Source organism: Lactuca saligna, chromosome 5 (genome assembly GCF_052625555.1).
Source record: "Lactuca saligna cultivar CGN05327 chromosome 5, ASM5262555v1, whole genome shotgun sequence".
Lineage (NCBI taxonomy): Eukaryota > Viridiplantae > Streptophyta > Magnoliopsida > Asterales > Asteraceae > Lactuca > Lactuca saligna.
The window spans coordinates 166,944,830-166,965,391 of NC_136421.1; the positions used below are offsets into that span (position 1 = coordinate 166,944,830).

Genomic DNA, 20,562 nt, shown 5'->3' on the forward strand with positions numbered 1-20,562 from the left:
TATCAGGATTCGTCACGGATGGTCGAGGGTTTATGACTTTCCAGGGTCGGATTTGGGTACCGTTTGTGGGTGGTGCGCGTACTATTTTGATGGAGGAAGCACATCGATTGAAATTCTCGATTCATCCCGGTGCTATGAAAATGTATTTGGATCTCAGGAAGGAGTACTGGTGGCCCTGTATGAAAAGGGATGTCGCTTGGTTTGTCGAGAGGTGCTTGACTTGTCGGCAGGTCAAGACCGAGCACCAGCGACCGCACGGTTAGCTGCAACCGCTAGAGATTCCCGAGTGGAAGTGGGAACAACTCACTATGGATTTCATCACCAAGTTACCGCGGACTGCGAGGGGAGTCGATGCGATTTGGGTAATCGTGGATAGGCTGACGAAGAGTGCTCATTTTCTAGCCATCAGCGAGAGCTCTTCTGCGGAGAAGTTGGCCGAGTTATATGTGAGGGAGGTAGTATCACGGCATGGAGTGCCGATCTCGATTATTTCGGACCGTGACGTGCGTTTCACTTCCAGGTTCTGGAAGAAGTTTCATGAGGAGTTGGGTACTAGGTTACATTTCAGTACTGCATATCATCCCCAGACAGACGGTCAGAGTGAGCAGATGATTCAGACGCTCGAGGACATGCTTCGGGCATGTGTGTTGGATTTCGAAGGAAGCTGGGACACCTATCTACCTTTAACAGAGTTCTCGTATAACAACAGCCATCATTCGAGCATTGGTATGCCACCCTTTGAGTTGTTGTATGGGCGGAGGTGTCGCACCCCCATCTGTTGGGGTGAGGTGGGACAGCAGGTTATGGGTAGCACGGAGATCGTACTTCAGACGACCGAGCAGATTCAGCTGGTCAGGCAGAGGTTGTTGACCGCTCAGAGCCGACAGAAGAGTTATGCAGACAGACGCCGGTCCGAGCTTGAGTTTCAGGTTGGTGATCTTGTACTCCTGAAGGTCTCTCCTTGGAAAGGAGTGATTCGATTCAGGAAGAGGGGCAAGTTGGGGCCCCGATATATTGGTCCTTTCCGTGTGATCGCGAGGGTGGGCTGGGTAGCCTACCGTTTAGACTTGCCAGCAGAGTTGGGGCAGATTCACGACACTTTCCATGTGTCGCAGTTGAGAAAGTGTATAGCCAACGAATTGGCGGTGGTTCCATTAGGGGATATTCAGGTGGATGCGAGCCTGAATTATGCTGAGAGACCAGTAGCCATCAGAGATCGGAAGATCAAGGTTTTGAGGAACAAGGAGGTACCCCTGATATTGGTTCAGTGGTAGCATCGGAAGGGATCAGAGATGACCTGGGAGCCGGAACGTGAGATGTGTGAGCAGCATCTGGAGCTATTTGCCTAGCGGGACTTCGAGGGCGAAGTCTTGTTCTAGTGGGGAGAATTATAACATCCCGGATCCCCAGGTATCTTTACTTTCATATTTTTGGTATTCTATGAGGGGACTCGGCGAGTTGGAGGTCGAACTCGCCGAGTCGGGTCGCGGTTTTGGACGGAGGTTCGCGTCCGGACTCGGCGAGTCTAAGGGATGGACTTGGCGAGTCCGCGCTGTTTAATGAAACCCTAATTTCCCGGTCCTAAGCCCTATTTAAAGGACCTTATAGCCTTCATTTGCGGCCACCTTGAGCCCTGAGTGCACCCAAACGGCTGAGAGACTTTGTGAGTGAGATAGAGGCTATTTGTTCATCATTTTGTGTGATTTTTGCAAGAAGGAAGGAGAAGATCAAGCTTGAAGAGTTGGGGAGCTTGGATCTGCTTCTATTTCATCAAGGGAACCTTCTTGAGGTAACTTTCAGAGCTAAACTTCGTATTTTGGTTGATGTGTCAAATCTAGGGTTTCTTCTTGCCTTATTTGGCTTGATTTGGAAGTATGAAAGGTCCCATGGAGGTATGGAACCTAGATCTGGACCTTAGCAGGTCCAGAAGGCCCCAAATGACAAGCTTTATGTCCATTCTTTTGAGTTGGAAGCTAGGGTTGCCATATTAGAGGTTATTTCTCCAAAATGAGCCTTGTATGCGTTGCATGGCGACCAAGACTGAGACTTTACGTGACAAATGAGCTTGGGAAGGCCAGATCTATGTGTGTATGGAATGGATCTGACCGCAAAAGCCAGTTTTAGCTGATGCATGGCATGGACTCGCCGAGTCTGAAGAACAGAATCGATGAGTGAAGATTGTCCTTGTGACCACCCAGTGTGTAGTCCTGCCGAGTTGTGGGTGACTCAGTGAGTCACGGAGAGTTAGAAAGGTTTTGACAGGTGGACCGAGTCGAGTTGGGACTCGCCGAGTTGTCCTTGGTACTCGGCGAGTTGAGTCGCGGTGGCCCCGTGATTCATGCCCAGGTGGAACTCGTCGAGTCAGGGAAGTACTCGACGAGTCAAAGGGAAAATCCTTGCGAGTTGGAGAAAACGCGTAGACTCGCCGAGTCACTATAGTGCACTCGCCGAGTTCGATCAATTTGACCAAAGACTGTTGACCAAGTCGACCAGTATTGACTTGATAAGGATGGTCAACCATAGTGGTACAAGTAATAATTATAGATTCATGATGTCATAGGAGGATTACAGCTCGGGGTTCGAGCACGAGTGATTTCCAGGGTTCACGAATTAGCGAGACATACGAGGTGAGTCTTCTCACTATACTGTACCTGGAAGGGTTTGACTGTGTGACCGGAAGGTCGAATATGATATGAGATATATGCCTTATGTGTAATAAGTTATTTGTTATATGTGCCATGTATGGTATGCTTGATATGGGCCGGAAGGCAATATGTATGGGCCGGAAGGCGTGGTAATATGGACCGTAAGGTTGACGTGGGTAGGACCGGAAGGTTTACCCAGGCGGGACAGAAGTCCCCTGAGACACATGGATCGGAAGGTCAGGGCCTGGAAAGGCGTATGTGCGTAGGTTGTATTTTGGGGAACTCACTAAGCATTTATGCTTACAGTTGTTGTGTTATGTGTTTCAGGTACTAGCGAGGACCGTAGGAAGGCGCCGGCGTGATCGTACACACACTCGAGGAAACCATTTTGTGATCTTTGTTATGTAATCGGTCGTGACTAAATTGTTACATTGGAACCTAAATTTATTACTCGATGTTTTGATGATTGTAAAAATGAAAAAAAAATGGTTTGAAATTTATGACGTTACAGTATGGGCCAGACAAACTGAAGTCCCGGTGCGGGCGGTCTAGTTATACTGAAGACTTAGGGAGTGGACCAAGTGGACTGAAGGCCCGGTGCGGGCGGATTAGTCACACTATAGACTCGAGATGCATGGCTGTTCTGTATTGTTGATATGATATGGTTATGATATTGTTGAGGTTGGTATTTTGGGGGTAACAGACTAAGCTTTCGGGCTTACAATTTCAGTTTATTGTTTCAGGTTCATCAGATGACCGTGGAAAGACGAAGGCGTGACCGTACACTTTCTCGATTGATGATTATGATTTCTGGGAACTCTAATGTCTAAATTGTTTTGAAAACAAATTGTAATAACTGAATGGTTTTGTATGAATTAAAAAGTTTTAAATTGACTCGAATTTTATGGATGTTATAGTGACTCACTCACTACCACGCTGTGGTAACCGAAGAGTTGACCGTTTGACTTTGACTTTCGTTGAATATCTCGAAATACCAATGTACTTTCCTCCCATTATTCAATAAGATTCATGTAAGTTGTGCCATAATATATGTAACAAGGCTCACACAAGCTGTGGAACTAACTAAGAGTGACTAACAAGTTAACTAATTGAAAAAATATAGATGAAATGACAAAAAAATGTCATTATTCTCTAATATTCTACCTCAAGATGGTGTTGAAGAATAGATGTTCTTTAATTCCATCTTAAACACAAAAGGTGTAGTCTTGGATGATGGTAAGGGTTTAGTGTGCATGCTAGCTAGTTACAATGCATATCTTATCGAAATGAGTTTAATATTTTTATCAAAGACCTTTTGTACTACAAAATGACAATCGATCTCTATGTATTTTCTATGCTTATGGAATGAGGGATTGGAAGTAATTTGCAAAGCTACATCATAGTCACAAAAACTGAAAACTCTAAAGTTGCATCATTTTGATGAATATCAAAATCATTGAATAGTTGTTTAATCCAAATTAATTTTCATGTTGTAGAAACTATAATAGGGCATTTAATGTTATACGAGCTACTCCTTATTTGTGTGTGTGTGTGTGTATATATATATATATATATATATATATATATATATATATATATATATATATATATATATACAAGAAGCTGCAATATTGTCTCAACAATGGGAAAATGACTTGGGAGGGTAATTAACTTTTCGATAAGTTCACATCTGGGTAATTTTTTTTGTACACATCTAGGTAACAAACTTGTTGGAAGTGTTCACATATGACCATTATGACCGGCTATAGTAGGTTACATCCTAGATGTGAACGCTTTCAACAAGTTCCTTACCTAGATGTGTATAAAAAATTAGTTACCCAAATATGAACAAAAAGAAAAGTAATAGTAAATTACACGAATGGTCTCCCTAGTTTGGGGCAATTTGTGTTTTTGGTCCCTAACTTATTTTTTCTAACTCGGATGGTCTCTACTGTTTATTTTTGTTGCGCGTTTGGTCCTTGTCTTACCTAGAAAGACTATTGTGCCCTTATTAATTTATTTTTTAATTAATTTTCTTATTTATGTGTTTATTTTTTATATAGTAAAAAAAATTAGTAGACCTCACATGTTTGTATCTTCTCATCTTTAGTGCTCAATATCATTTCATTTAATAGTTGACACACCCCTTTGTTTGAAAAAAAGCCTCCGCTTTGATTGATACTTTTTTCACGAAAAGCAAACATGAGATAACAAATCCAGTGTTTCACTAAGATTTCGAATAGTGATCTCGAATTCAAGTTGATTCTAGTTTGTCTCTTCCCCAGAGAAAGACGATCAAACAATTCTCATTCATGGTCCTTGCGGATCGGATCATCCCTATAATATACATTGTCTCTTCATCTTTAGTGGGTGAGGAGATACAAATATGTGAGGTTTATTATTTTTTTTAAATATATAGAAAATAAATACATAAATAAGAAAATTAATTAAAAAATAAATTAATAAGGGTACACTAGTCTTTTTACGTAAGTCAGGGACCAAATGTGCAACAAAAATAAAAAGTAAAAACCATCCAAATTAAAAAAATAAGTTATGAACCAAAAATACAAATTCCCTCAAACCACATGGACCATTCGTGTAATTTAATCTTACTTTTCGTTTTGTTCATATTTGAGTAAATATTTTTTTTGTATACATCTAGGTAACAAACTTGATGAAAATGTTCACATCTAGGATGTAACCTGCTACAGCCAGTCTTAATGGTCACGTGTGAACATTTCTAATAAATTTGTTACCTATATTTGTACAAAAAAAAAAAAATAATTACCCAGATATAAACTTACTAAAAAATTAATTACCTTCCCAAATCATTTTCCACAGCTAAATATTTTTAATGTGGCCTCTTATACTTTCAAACTTTGGTCAACAAGGGTTATTGCTACTAGAGTTGGCAACTATAACCCTAGCATGGAAAGTGGAAATATTTTTTTAACATCATTTTTTTCTTTTTATTTTATCAACTTTAAGGCAGGGACGGATGTTAGTGGGATATTTGGGGTCTCGGGCCACTCTGCTCAATTTCCGGCACGCAATGTAAATTTTTTTTTTCTCTTAGGTGCACCCGCTTGAAAGACGAGGGACACCCCTAATAAAACAGTCTACATCCTCCACTGCTCTAAGGACACCTTAAAAACATTAGATTATAACATGTACATTAAATAATTTAATAATAAAATAAAATTATTTCACTATTTATATATACTTTTATAAATAATGATTACCATCTCAATTACCCAAAATAGTATGGGTGCTACTTGTTTGGTGCAGATTTGTCGAGGGACGCATATTGCAAAGGTTGAAACTTGAAGAGGCAGGTTTGTGATTAAAGTAAAGTTGATGAGAAGAGTACTGAGGATAAGCTGAGAAGTACAAGTAAGAGAAGCACCTGTGGAGTTTACTTGGAAGCTGAAGTGTATATGAGGAAATAGTTCAAGGAGGTGTATATGAAAGTTCAACTTGTTCTTAGTTAATATTTGTTATATTTACATACTTATTCATGTCTTTGAAGAAATTGGAGTCATTCTTATTGAAAAAACTATTTTTTATAATTTTTTTTGAACCAAAGAATTATGTATTTGATGACATAAAAAAAACGGCGAATGATGTGAAATTGCAACATGTTTACATTTGATGACATCAATGTTGATGGTATATATTTTTTTATAGTAACATATTTATGTTTTTGTTTTGAATAAAAGAAATTTAGGTTATTTCATATAGACTATATAAAAAAATATGAGCCTTTTATGAATAAAATTAAAACATATTATTATACAAATAAAGAATAAAATATATTCCATAATCCATATATGAACAAAATCGTAGCTCCTAGTAAATCCGGTTTCTTATGTTCATAATTCTGCTGGCGTCTCTTTTTCCGAAAGAAGCGATATCAAAACCCCAATGCAATCTCCATCTCTCTCTCTCTCTCTCTCTCTCTCTCTCTCTCTCTCCATATCTATACGAATAAATCCATCATCATCCTCATAGTCTGATTTATCGAAGGCTTCAATCCTCTGCTCGGATCTTTCGTTGTAAGTAATAACAAATATATTTGTTTCGCTTTAATACAGGCTAGTTTGCTGTTTCTGTACCAATTTTTCTATCAAAGTATCTGAATAAGGAAATTCCTGTTCAATGTCGTTTATGTTCTTCTTCTTCTTCTTCTACGTTTAGAATTCATTTATGGGCCTATTTAGAATGTTTAATCGCATTTTGGTGTTGGATTCTGTATTTATGGGAGTTTAATGTTGGTTCAAGTGGGATTCTTTTAATTTTTACATTGTTGAAAATTTTGATCTACACATAGTCATGTGTACTCATGCAAAATATCTCCCAAGATTCTTTTTCTTTTCCCTTTTATTTCAATGACGTTTGTGAGTTCACTCTTGATCTCCTCTTTTTGTTATAGAAATGCAAATTTGTGGATCGTTTGACTTAGTTGGCATATTTTTTTTGTAACGATCATTGTTTATTTTAGTGTATGATCTTTCATTCGTGGGGTTTTGGCGTTATGTGATTCTTGTTTTCTTATTCTATCATAGGTTTTTGAGCATTGTAAAAAGGATGTTTCATCTAGTTTTTTGTGCATTATCAGATAGGGTTAGTGATTTTGCATTTAGGGTATTTCCATTCTTGAGACGCCGATTTAGATCTATCATAATCCTCGGAGTTTCATCCAAGGATTTAGTTCGAACTACTTCAGATTATTAATATTTATTTATATAATAATATAATAATTACTAAGGAAACTATTAATATAAGTATTTATCGTTACTTTCCTTTGGGATAAGTATTCTATCGGGATAAACATCTATCTTTAAAATAATGTAAAACAGGATGGATTGTTAGTTTTATTCTTTCTAAATTTGAATTTGCAGAAAGAATTGATTTTCAATATTATGATAAAGACGACACTTTCTTCGATCTCCCACCAAATTTTAGGCCTCTCAACGGTTAGTCAATGGAACCACGCCATTCGAGAAGCTGTAAACCAAGCTCAATTTCAAAACGCCCTTTTCTTTTTCCACCAAATGATGCAAAAGGGCCTACAACCCAACCATTTAACCTTCCCAATCATCGCAAAAGCATGTGGGAAACTCAATAACATCTGCTACTCGAAAATCATTCATTCCCAAATCATAAAATCCCCGTTTTCTTCTGATGTATATGTACAAACAGCAACAGTGGACATGTATATAAAATGTAACCACTTAAACATCGCCCACCAAGTGTTTGATAAAATGCCCAAGAGGGACATCGCTTCTTGGAACGTATTGCTTTTAGGGTTTGCTCAATCGGGTGTTGTTGATCAAGTTATGCCACTCTTTAAGCAAATGAGAGTTGAAAGAATTCAACCAGATTCAGTCACAGTGATTGGGATATCACAATCCATTAGAAATAGAGAAGATGTTTGGCTTATGAAAGCTATCCATTCTTTTGGGATTCAAATTGGGGTAGAAGAAGATGTTTCAGTATCAAACACTTGGGTTTCCTCTTATTCCAAACTTAGAGACTTACCCTCAGCCGAAAAGATCTTCCATGGGATCAATTCAAGCTTCATTACAATCATTTCATGGAACTGTTTAATATCAGGATTTGCTTATTTCAAGAAATCTTTAAAAGCCATTAGTCTCTATAAAAACATGCTTTTTGAAGGGTTCAAGCCAGACTTAAGTACAAATCTTAACTTGCTTTCTTCAATAGACAGAAATGAATCACTTATTTATGGTAAGTTGATCCATTGCCATGGAATCAAAATGGGTTTTGATTCAAACATATCAATAAAAAACACCCTAATTTCTATGTACTCCAAATTGGGTGATCTTAATACTGCAAGACATATATTTGATAGCATAAAGGATAAAACTTGTGTTTCATGGACTGCTATGATTGGTGGGTATGCTGAAAAAGGCAATCTTGATGAATCTTTGACCTTATTTCACTCCATGGAAGCAACTGGTGTAAAACCCGATTTAGTTACAATACTCAATATCATTTCTGGTTGTGGAGAAACTGGATCACTTGAAATCGGAAGATGGGTTGAAAACTATGCAAATTTAAACAAACTGAAAACTAATTTAATGGTGTTGAATGCTTTGATAGACATGTATGCAAAATGTGGAAGCATAAAAGAAGCCCATGAAATCTTTTCCTCAATGCAAGAAAGAACCATTGTTTCATGGACTTCAATGATTTCTGGTTTTGCTTTAAATGGTGAATTTCAAGAATCTTTGATGCATTTTTCTCGTATGTTGGAATTAGGAATAAAACCAAACCACATAACGTTTCTTTCTGTTCTTCAAGCGTGTAATCATGGAGGATATGTAAAAAAGGGGTGGGAGATTTATGATCTTATGACTAAAGTGTATAAAATCGATCCTGGATTAGATCATTATTCATGTATGATTGATCTTTTAGGACGTAGTGGAATGTTAAATGAAGCTTTGGATTTGATTCAAAAGATGCCAATGAATCCGGATGTTGGGATTTGGTCTTCATTGCTTAGTGCTTGTAAAATTTATAAAAATGTGGAGATTGGTGAGCTGGCAGCTTGTAATCTTTTTAAAATGGAGCCTCAGGCTGCAGCTCCTTATGTAGAAATGGCAAATATTTATGCATCAGTGTTTAATTGGAATGGAGTTATTGAGATTAGAAGATTGATGAAAAAGAATCAAGTAATAAAATCTCCAGGACAAAGTGTTGTTCAATTGAATGGAAAGAGTTATAAGTTTACAGTTGAAGATCAATTTCATCCTAAAGGATCAGTTATATATGAAGTTTTAGATTCTTTAGGTTTACAGTTGAAAGATGAATTTGATTTATCATATTTACAAGACGTTTTATCATAATTTTGGATTCATATGAGGATTTTGGAGAAGAATTAAAACTAGAGTCAAGTTTGAAATCCTTAAGTATATGATGTTATGAGTAAAGTTTCTTTTTTCTCTATAAATCCTGTTTGATTGAGACTAAATAACCATTTTATCTTTGAAAATTAATGCATCACATAAACAAATTAGAGCTCAAATCTTTTGAAAATTAATCACAAAAACAAATGTATCAAAAAGCATAGTTTGATCATTATTATTCAATATTCATGCAACAGGGAAAATTTCATATTTACTTCAATGAAGCCTTGTGCTACTATCCCAAGAGAAAATGTTATAGACGTGTCATCCTCCGACTGCAGCAGCACAAATGACGAAAATACCCTTTCGTGTGCTGATTCCCAAAAACAGTTAGTAATTTACGAACCTTCTAATGGAGGCGAAATTGAAGTAATCCCAAATCCGATTTCATATAAACCTCAATCATTTCAAAGGGTATTACCGTCCATAGGTGCTTTCACTGCTCAATGTGCCAACTGTTTTAAATGGAGACTTATCCCAAGCCTGGAGAAATATCAAGAAATCCGGGAACATATTACCAAAAAGCCCTTCGTGTGTGAAAATGCTCATGAGTGGCGTGCTGATGTGTCATGTAATGATCCTGCTGATATTGAACAAGATGGAAGCAGACTTTGGGCTATTGACAAGCCCAACATTGCTCAGCCTCCGCCAGGGTGGCAGAGGGAGTTGAGAATCAGAGGTGAAGGAAGCACAAAGTTTGCTGATGTGTACGTGTCCTTAAAGTTTTCTTCCTTCTTTATATGATAAACATTTAAGAATCTAACTTTGGTTGTTATTTTTTTTATGGTAATCAGATATTATACATCCCCAACAGGTGTTACACTGCGTTCAATACCCGATATAGAAAAGTAAATTCTGCACCCAATTATTTTAATATTTCATCACATGTTAAAATTTAAATCGGTTCCTAATAGTTTGTATAAAACAGGTTCTTGTTTAAACATCCGGAATACATTGAACAAGGGGTTACAATATCACAGTTTTCATTTCAGATTCCAAAACCATTACAGGAGAATTATGTAAGAAAACGTCCTTCACGTGCATCATCAGTAGCTTTGCAAGATGATAATCCGTATCTTGAACCTTCCCCAGGTATTATACAGTTCTTTTTTCATATTGTAAAAGTTAAAAGTACATTTCAATATCAGTAAAAAAACACAAAACACATTGTTCATAGGGATAAAAGACAACTTAAGTACATTGCTATTATCATGGGTTAAGTTAAACTGTTAAAAGTTAAAGTTAAACAATTGTCCATAATGGTAAAAAAGCAAAACATGTTGCTATTATGGGTAAAAATCAAAGTACATTGCCTATATTGGTTACAAAGATAAAAACACCTTGCCATTTGTCACAATTTTCCCTAAATATATGTATACTGGTTTTTGTGTTACTTTTCAGGTAAACCGATGTCATTACTAGGTCCAGAGCAGGACACAAGTTTAGAGCTTGATTTGCTTCCATATCCGCGTGTAAAGAAGGCAAGGAGTGCACCAAGAAAACGGATACACAATTTCGACTTGATGTTTAGACATACGTAGGTTTTGGTAATTACAAAGAAGCAAATATTAGAATTAAATCCCACATAATTTTCAACTTTTTTTCTTTTTCTTGTGGTGGTAGCAAACTTTGAGCTCCGAAAGCGGGTTCTTTTTTAGGGTTTTGGGAATATTGGCAAGTATATATTACTAATTTAGTACTATAAGATGGTTTAGTTGTGTGTGTTACTACTCTTGCATATAGTTTGGTTGTTCTTGGGTGATTTTGTAATGTTTGTGTTTGTTTCATGGGACAAGACTCGTTGGACAAGCTTTCTAGGGTTATTTTCAATGTTGAGGATGAGAAGGGGGTTCATGTCTTTTGGACAAAGTAGAGATCAAAAACGTGTCCTTGTTCCACCTTTTTGATGGGAGAAAAAATTGCAATGTTTGTAATATTGTAACAAATAAACTCACACAATTTGTTTTGTTTTGTCATATGTAACAAAATGTTGCAAACGATGTCCCATGATATAAATCCCATTAATATCAAGCACAATCTGTTTTGTCTTTTCTTTCTTATGGAAAAATTTGCTATAATCTTGTAAGTTATGGCCCCATTTATGTTGTATTGTGTTTGACATGCATCGAATGGTGAATGTGAATGATGCAAATAAAATATTTGTATTAAAATAAGGTGTATCATCGACTTGCTCTTGATCTCTTTGTGTACGCAAAATATATGAATGCACTCGTGATCGTCATAATTTACAATAGTTCTATAAGGTTTGATAAGTTTCATCCCATCGAATAAGATCCATTTTGTCTATGATTGGATCTATTCTAGAAATCTTAGGGTGCGTTTGGTTGTAGAAAATTTTTCGGTTTTATAGGAAAAATTTCTTAAAAAAACGGAAATTTTGAAAACGTCTTGGGATCGTTTAGTTTTCCAAAATTTTCCAAGAAAATGAAAATTTTCAGTTTCCAAATTGTATGTAAATTAGAAAAGTGTTTTTTTACAGTTTTCCAAATTTCTAAGATGGAAAATGAAAACTACCCCAATTTCAACCACACGCGTATTCTAAAATTTTCATTGAAAATTGAAAGCGAAAACTCAACTTTATTTTTCAGAAAACATTTTTTCACAACCAAACGCTCCCTTAAATCCTTTAAGCAATTTTGGTTTATAGTTTTAAAGTGAGTAACGTCTCTTTAGGAATAGAATTAGATCCATTTGTGACAATTGTTTTATAGTCTTACTTGTTCGATATGTAACTATGGAAACACATGTCAAGTATCCGTATCATCGAAAATAAAGGTATTTTAGGAATTATATTAATATAATTCATTTTATTTGTAAAATGGATAACTTTTGGGAATACTAAGATGTTGGATAATGAATAGTTTGAATATAATAGCAATGAAGGTTAAAGAATGTGGTCCAAAAAAGTACATGTTTTGAATTTGACATCACTTGTCGAAGGCAAACTAACGGAAAGGGCCTTGAAATCACTAAGTTGGACCACTTTGCTTATAACAAGGCCTTTTAGTCACTCTCTATTATATTATTCTGATTTAATTTAATGATGAGGTTGGTAATTTACGAATCTTCTAATGGTGGGGGCGAAAATAAAGCAATCTAGATCCGATTTTAAAGTAGAAAAATATTAGAAGTATAATGATGTAATAAAAAGAAGTGAAAGTAGGATACGATTATATAAAAAAATAAATGGAAGCACGTAAGCTCTTTCTTCCATTTAACCCTTGTATTTTTAGTAAGCTAACAAAAATATAATTTTGTAGTTAAAAGAACTTAGAAAGTACATCATTATTTCGTGCATCTAACCCGGATTGCATATGATAAACATTTAAGAATCTAACTTTGGTTGCTATATTATTTTGGTAACCAGATATTATGTGTCACCAATAGTTAAATTGGTTCCTAATAGTTTCTATAAAACAGGTTCTTGTTTAAACATCCATAATAGATGTAACAAGGAGTTACAATAGCACAGTTTTCATTTCAGATCCCAATACCATTACAGGAAAACTATGTAAAAAATGTCCTCGTGCATCAGCAGTAGTTTTGCATGATGGTAATCCATATCTTGAAAACCTTCCCAAGGTATTATAGAGTTCTTTTGCATGTGTATCATTGTAATCACATTGCTATTATGGATAAAAGTTAAAAGTACATTTCAATATTAGTAGAAAAAGCAAAACACATTGCTCATATGGATAAAAACTTAAGTATATTGCTATTATCAGTTAATATGTTAAAGTTAAACTACATTGGCCATAACGGTAAAAAAGCAAAACATGTTGCTATTATGAGTAAAACTTGAAGTACATTGTCCATATCCATAAAAAAAACAAGAAGCATGTTGATATTATGGGTAAAAGTAGTAAGTACGTTGCTAGCACGTTTTGAGCTCCGAAAGCGGGTTCTTTTTTAGGGTTTTGGGAAAGGAGGATGCCATTGTGATTGTTGTATTGGGAATTGCATATGGGAAAGAACCCTAATATCCGCAAGTATGTATTACTAATCTAGTACCTATCATTTGGTTTAGTTGTGTGTGTCACTAGTCATTGCGTATAGTTTTGTTGTTCTTGGGTGGTTCTGTAATGTTGTGTTTGATTCATGGGACAACATATTTTTTAGGGTTATTTTCAATGATGAGAATGAGAAGGATATTCATATCTTTTGCACAAAGTAGAGATTGACGTATTCTTGTCCCACCTTTTTTGGTGGGAGAAAAAATTGCAAATTTTATTCTATTCATAACCGTCACAATCTATTGTATGTTAAACTCAACACTTTTTTTTCTTTATGTGTAACAAAATGTTGCAAACTTTGTTGTATGATATAAATTCCATTGATAGCAAACACTATCTACTTTGTCTTTTCTTCCGTGTAGAAAAATTTACTATACTCTCTAAGACTAATTTTTTATTCAAGACAAAACAACAAATGTTATACTCTGTTTGTCGTGCGTTGAACGATGAACGTGAATGATGAAAATAAAACAACAATTATTATTGTCTGTCTCACCAAATGCTCCCATCATGTGTATGAATTGAATCTATTCTAGGAACATTAATACTCCAAAAAATCCCGTTTAGAGTTTTTAAGTGAGCAACGTCTCTTCACGAATAGAATAAGATCCATTTTGCCACAATTGTTTTGTAGTCTTACTTGTTTGATACGTAACTATAAAAACACATGTCAAGTATTTGTATCATTGACACTAAAAGTATTTTAGGAATAATATAATTCATTTTATTTGTAAAAAGGATAGCTTTTGGGAATATTAGGTTGTTGGGTGATGAAAAATTGAATATAAAAGCAATGTAGGTTAAAAAAGGTGGTCCAAAAAGGTTCATGTTTTGACATCTCTTGTCAAGGCAAACAAACGGAAAGGGCCTTCAAATCACCAAGTTGGACCACTTCGATTATAAGGAGGCCTTTTTAGTCACTCTCTAGTGTCTATTATGATTTGATGACGAGGTTACAAACGGGCTGAATTTTGAAGATCTTAGGTTAAGTTCAAATTGATTTCTATGTAATTTGGAGTTTGCTATCATTTGAACCAAACACTGAGATTTAAAGAATGAATCGATTATGCACCAACAATAATATAAGCAATCAAACGTGTAAGCAAGCATCAATAACAATTATGATACCAATTATTGAAAGAAAAACAATATAATCAAATAAAAAAATTCACAAAAATAAAGTTTGCAGATAGACAAAACTGCACAAATTATCTATGTGGTTAGTTGAAAATTATCATTTTGGTCCAAAAAGGTTTTGACTAGCACCAGAGGTCCAAACTTTTCATTTTGTTGCGAGTTTGGTCCAGTTTTTTATAAGCTTTTTTATAATGATTATTTTGCCATTATATTTTTCTTTTTCAGTTTTTTTATTATTTAAATATTTTTTTGATTAAAAGAAAAAATAAAAAAGAAAATTTGTATTTTCTATTTTTTTTTATAATTTTTTATAATAAAAAAAATGAAAAATCTCTCTCTCTCTCTCTCTCTCTCTCTCTCTCTCTCGTTTCTTGCTTACCACCGGCCAAAGAAGAATAAATTGGCAGCTGACGCCGGCCTAGACTGTCCCTTCCCCTCCCATCGGTCAGGTAGCACCAACCCAAACACCTGCATCGATCATTGTTGCCCTTTATCTAAACCTCCATGAGAGAAAGGAGATCAAGATCTGAAAGTTAGGGTTTCTTGGCAGCTAGGGTTTTCAAATGGGGCGTTCAATGACTAGAAATCGATGGGGAGACACATGGGGTTGCTCCGGCAGCTTCTGCTGCTTCGTTCCACAACAACAATCAACGACGGTGATTCCACCACAGCGACGTTGGTGGTAGCATAGGTTGCTCCGGCAACGTTTGCTGCTTAGTTCCTTACTGTACCGACGAGCTCGACGAGAGGGAGGGCAGCGAGGTGATGGTTGGAGCTTGAGCTCATTCCAATTCAACAAAAAAAAAAGAGATTAAAGATGGTAGTGTCTTGCGGAGGCTAAGGAAGAACTCCAATTGCAGTAGTAGCAGGGGCTTTTGGTTGGTGTTTGTTTGACGGAACAGAAGGAAGTGGGTGGTTGGAGTGGTGGTTTTCGGTGGATACAGTGGTGGTGAGCGGTGAAGTGGTGGGTTGTTCTCGGAAGGGAAAAAACAGCGCAGGAAGGGAGAGGGAGGTGGAACCATCGATGGTGGGTGTTTCTTGGTGGCCAGAAAACAACTGCACCTACAGTGGAGTTCTGTTGCTCGAAAATGAAGAAGAAGGAGGATGGATGACCCACCTCCTTTGACTGGTATGGATATGAATAGGGATGACAAAAAAAACCCGAATCCGACGGGGAAACCCGAAACCCGATCATTTCGGGTCGGGTAACGGGTCGTTATCGGGTTTTTTATCGAGTTCGGGGCAGGGAGTGGGTTATCCTCGCCCCGACCCGCCCCGCCCCGATTATATATACATATATATATATATATATATATATATATATATATATGTTCAAAAAATTTTGCTGTTAATTGTACACGTTCAAATATAAAATACTTATCGTAGACAATTTTTTTAGTTATTAATAATCTGGTGTTAATGATCATTTTTATGTGTTTTGACGTATTAAACAAAACTTAAATCAAATAATTTTTTATATAACATCAAGTTTATTTTATTAAAGTGATGCATCATGTTTTTAATTTTAAAGAGTTGCTAGAACATGTATATTTTATAAAACATTGGGGTACCCTAAAAGAGAATAAAGATTTCATTATCAGTTGTTGTAAACCCGATAAGATACCCGAAACCCGACGGGGAAACCCGAAACCCAATGGGGCGCCCCGATAAGATACCCGAAAGTTATCGGGGCGGGTTTGGGAATCCATGCCCCGCCCCGAACCTGCCCCATTGCCATTCCTAGATATGAATGAGAAGAAGAGAGGGATTGGTGATGAGAGAGAGAGAGAGAGAGAGAGAGAGAGAGAGAGAGAAGAGAGAGAGAGAGGTTTCATTTTAATTTTTTTATTTTATTATAAAAATAAAATAGAAAATACAAATTTTCTTTTTTATTCTTTCTTTTAATAAAAAAAAGTATTTAACTAATAAAAAAACTGAAAAAGAAACAAAATAAGGGCAAAATAGTCATTATGAAAAGTTTATAGAAAACTGGACCAAACTCGCAACAAAATGAAAAGTTTGGACCTCTGGTGCTAGCCCAAACCTTTTTGGACCAAAGTAGCAATTTTCAGCTAACCGCATGGATCATTTGTGCAGTTTTATCTTTTAAAAAAATAACATTTTTACCTTCAGGGATATTTTTGCAGTTTTATTATTTTACTAAAATACAAAGCTCATTTCTTTAACTTTTCTTTTTCATTTTATTAATTTTTATATGTTAATTATGAGTTAGTTCTTTTTCAAGTATTACTTTATTTAATTATTAAAAATTTTAATTATTTTTTTAGTTTCTTTTTTATTGGATTCATTCTTTTTTTATTAGATTAATTATATACTAATAAATATTATTTTTAAGATATAATATTTATCTATTAATAATATTATTTTATTGTATTATTAATTTTTTTAATTAATTTTTACAAAAGAACTTTATTACGTTATTTTATTATTGGATTATTATTTAACTTATTACTTTTATATTAAATAAATATTATTTTATAATTTTTTTTATTTTCTTTTAATTGTTTTCTTTATTATTTTAAATAAAAATACCAAAAAATCTCACACACCCACCTCTCTAAAATTATTTTAAATATTTTGAGATAATATATTTTGGACACCACCACCACTATCGGACCGTCTTCGACCCTGTCATTATATATATATATATATATATATATATATATATATATATATTAAATTTAAAATAATTATTCATGAATTGATATTATCGTATGTATTTTAGTTGCTGTGTGTTCACATGTGTATAATTTTGTTATATATTTTAATAAACTTATGATTTTAATTTATGATTTTGACATATGTAATTTCCTAAAAATACTTCTACAAGAATTATAAAATCCGAGTACTCCTGAGTACTTGCTACTTGGTAGTCGGCCAAACAAGTACCGAATAACGAGTTCTAAAACCTTATCACTATCTGTGGTGGCTATGACGATTTGAAAACCCTCGATCTAATATCATCGTCATCGATGGTGGTGTTGGTAACGAATGATCGGCTAGAGGTTGTATGTTTTCTGGGGTTTGTTGCGCATTGTGTAAATAGTCGATCAGTGTAGTTTTCATCAAGACTGCACGACTATAAGCGATGATCAGCGATTTCCAGCGAAATGATACGACGTCGCAAGGTGGTAAAAGGAAACAAATGAAGGAACTGACCAACAGTGTTTGGATCGGACCTCCTGGTGGTTCAAATAGTGGTGGTTATAGCAGAATTTGATTGGCATAGTGGCAAATATGGAGGATTCTGATGGATATTGGAGAGGTTGACATAGGTGGCTACTAACGAAATTGGGTATAACAAGTTGGTGGAGGGTTTTTGTCGGACCATCGATGAAGGTGATTGGCGGTTGTCCCGCTGATTTTCTATGATGGGAGGCGGCACTTTTACGTATTATGACAACTTTGTGGTGTAACCAATAAAATTCAAAAAAATTAATATTGTACATTATAAATTATAAATCCAATAAAATAATATTTATTATATCTAAAAATAATAAATTAGAAGTAATAACCAAAAAAAAAATTAACGCAATAAAAAAATTAAGTTAATCAAATTAATAATCCAATAAAATCTCTTAATAGAAAAATATTATATGTTAAATATAATATTTAGTAACAGATAATAATCTAATAAAAAGAATTAATCCGAAGAAATTAAAAAATTTAATTAAAAAATTAATAATATAATAAAGTAATAGATTAATATATAAATATAATATATAAAAAATAATATTTATTAATATATAATAATCCAATAAAAAATTATAAAATATGAAAGAAATTAAAAATGAATTAATGTAAATAATTCAATAAAATGAAAAGAAAATTACAGAAATAATCATTGTAGTTCGGTAAAAAGATCAAATTGTACAAATGGTCGTAGGGGTAAAACTATCACTTTTAAAAAGTCAATAAACAAGTTGTTAAACTTAACGAGATAGAGATTAAAACCTTAATAAAACCATCAAATACGGATTTATTTTGCTAATATATATATATATATATATATATATATATATATATATATATATATATATATATATATATATATATATATATATATATATATATATATATATATATATATATATATATATATATATATATATTTATCCGAAGAAGTCAGCAAACCACAAGGACCATTTCTGCAATTTTGGTGAAACTTTATAAAGGCTCATTCTTTAAAAAACAATGTAAACGTTTATAACAAGTACCCAAAATAGACAAAATTATCAATGTACTCACCGTGGTCAAAGTTAAGTTAACCTTGATCTTCAAGTTCCTTCTTAAGTTTTTAATTTTGTCCATAAGTTCCATTATATACATAAGTATCATCATACTTTAATAATGCTAAACTAGCATTCCAATTATTGTCCTTCAGTTGTCAAATACTGTATTCTACCAATTATTATCCAATTCTAATTCTCATTTCATCATAAAACACTTCTAGTCTGTCATAATGTTATAACATTGTTTATTCCATTTAACTTGATCATTTGTTTTATCTGTAATGCCAGTTACCCGATAAGCACAAGTGAGTTTGATTTCCTTTAGTCAAACCTCAACAACTTTCTAAGATACAATAATCCATAAAATTGAAGAGAATAAATTTTATAGAAATAACAGGTTGTTTTTACCCATTGCATGCTTCTATTATCGATTATTTCAAGCTAATGATAAACTCTTTCTAATTTTAGGGTTCAATCCCTCATTTTACAAATTGTGGATAAAATTTATCACCTAAGATACCAAATTATTGAATAAGTTCACCTCTAAAATGAAATTAGAACCGATGATTTTAGGCCAAATGGTTGGGTTTTTCATAATGTTCCACATGTCAATACTTCTTTTTGTGGCCGCTCACACACTATGTACCTTCAGAATTAGAAGTTATGGTTACCGATCTACGGTTGGATGTTTTCTCAACATTTTTTACTAATCCTAGTCTGAGTCAGTCAACTAAGTTATTTGTTTATTTATTAGACCTCAAATAATTTTTCCGAAAGATCCAGAGAATCTGAGATGCCAGTCACGCCACCATGCCATAATGCATATAGGTTAGGATACCCTACTTACAACATGAGTTGTCTTGATCACTAACATAATGCATTATTGGATGTGTATGCATGCATAATGGGTTGTCGTCATACATAATTAATTAAATAGACTTTTGTTTTTAAGATAGTTTAAATTAAATTTAATGACTTTCCCATATATATTTTTAGAAAAAATAGGCAATGGCCCTATAATATATTTTGATTTTACCCTTTGAGTCACAAAACTTTTTTTTTCTTGCATTTTAAGGAACCAAAATATTTATTGTCGGGTCGATTTGGTACTTTTGAAAGAATTGAAAGGGTCAGCCGGGAACATCCTTGCCACATCATTTAAAATTTCCACGTGTTACGTCTGACTGTGTTTAGTTACGGTTTCTAATGAGGTACCGATAATAGTTCTCTCACTCTTTCCGCTTTCATCAAATCTTTCTATTGACTATCTTGATTCAATCATGGCTATCTACATCGTTGTTGATGTGCTTATTCAAGGAATATTTGAATTGTACCCCATACGATACAACGATGGTTTGAGGTTAATTAGAAATGAACTTGATCATTCCACTTTTATAGCCATTGTGTATGAATATCGTGTCGTACTCCCATGTACGTAGACCATTTTGATACTATTTGTTCGATTAGGTATCTAAGCCAATAACTATAATTAGTGTGTACTTGATTTGATAGTAACATGGTCCTTTTGGGTTATTTTTAATCTTGCAACTTGACATGATGA

General features: G+C 34.4%; 2 protein-coding genes across 2 annotated transcripts; both read left to right on the top strand.

Annotated features, from left to right (window-relative positions):
• The first annotated feature begins 6,585 nt into the window (after positions 1–6,585).
• On the top strand, positions 6,586–9,793 carry LOC144997223 (Tetratricopeptide repeat (TPR)-like superfamily protein). The gene is made up of 2 exons (XM_078957078.1): positions 6,586–6,700; positions 7,547–9,793. Exon 2 carries the CDS (start codon positions 7,568–7,570, stop codon positions 9,515–9,517), a length of 1,950 nt encoding a protein of 649 aa, XP_078813204.1. The 5' UTR covers positions 6,586–6,700; positions 7,547–7,567; the 3' UTR covers positions 9,518–9,793.
• Positions 6,590–11,625, top strand: LOC144997224 (methyl-CpG-binding domain-containing protein 2-like). Its single transcript, XM_078957079.1, has 5 exons — positions 6,590–6,700; positions 9,775–10,284; positions 10,372–10,425; positions 10,506–10,669; positions 10,979–11,625. Exons 2-5 carry the CDS (start codon positions 9,797–9,799, stop codon positions 11,116–11,118), a joined length of 846 nt encoding a protein of 281 aa, XP_078813205.1. The 5' UTR covers positions 6,590–6,700; positions 9,775–9,796; the 3' UTR covers positions 11,119–11,625.
• The last annotated feature ends 8,937 nt before the right edge of the window (positions 11,626–20,562 follow it).

Bases quoted from the DNA above. Each gene is read 5' to 3' on its own strand.
- LOC144997223 (XM_078957078.1), top strand. From the start codon at position 7,568: ATGATAAAGACGACACTTTCTTCGATCTCCCACCAAATTTTAGGCCTC.
- LOC144997224 (XM_078957079.1), top strand. From the start codon at position 9,797: ATGAAGCCTTGTGCTACTATCCCAAGAGAAAATGTTATAGACGTGTCA. The intron at 10,426-10,505 runs GTAAATTCTGCA...TGTATAAAACAG, and splicing joins TCAATACCCGATATAGAAAA to GTTCTTGTTTAAACATCCGG. The intron at 10,670-10,978 runs GTATTATACAGT...GTTACTTTTCAG, and splicing joins GTATCTTGAACCTTCCCCAG to GTAAACCGATGTCATTACTA.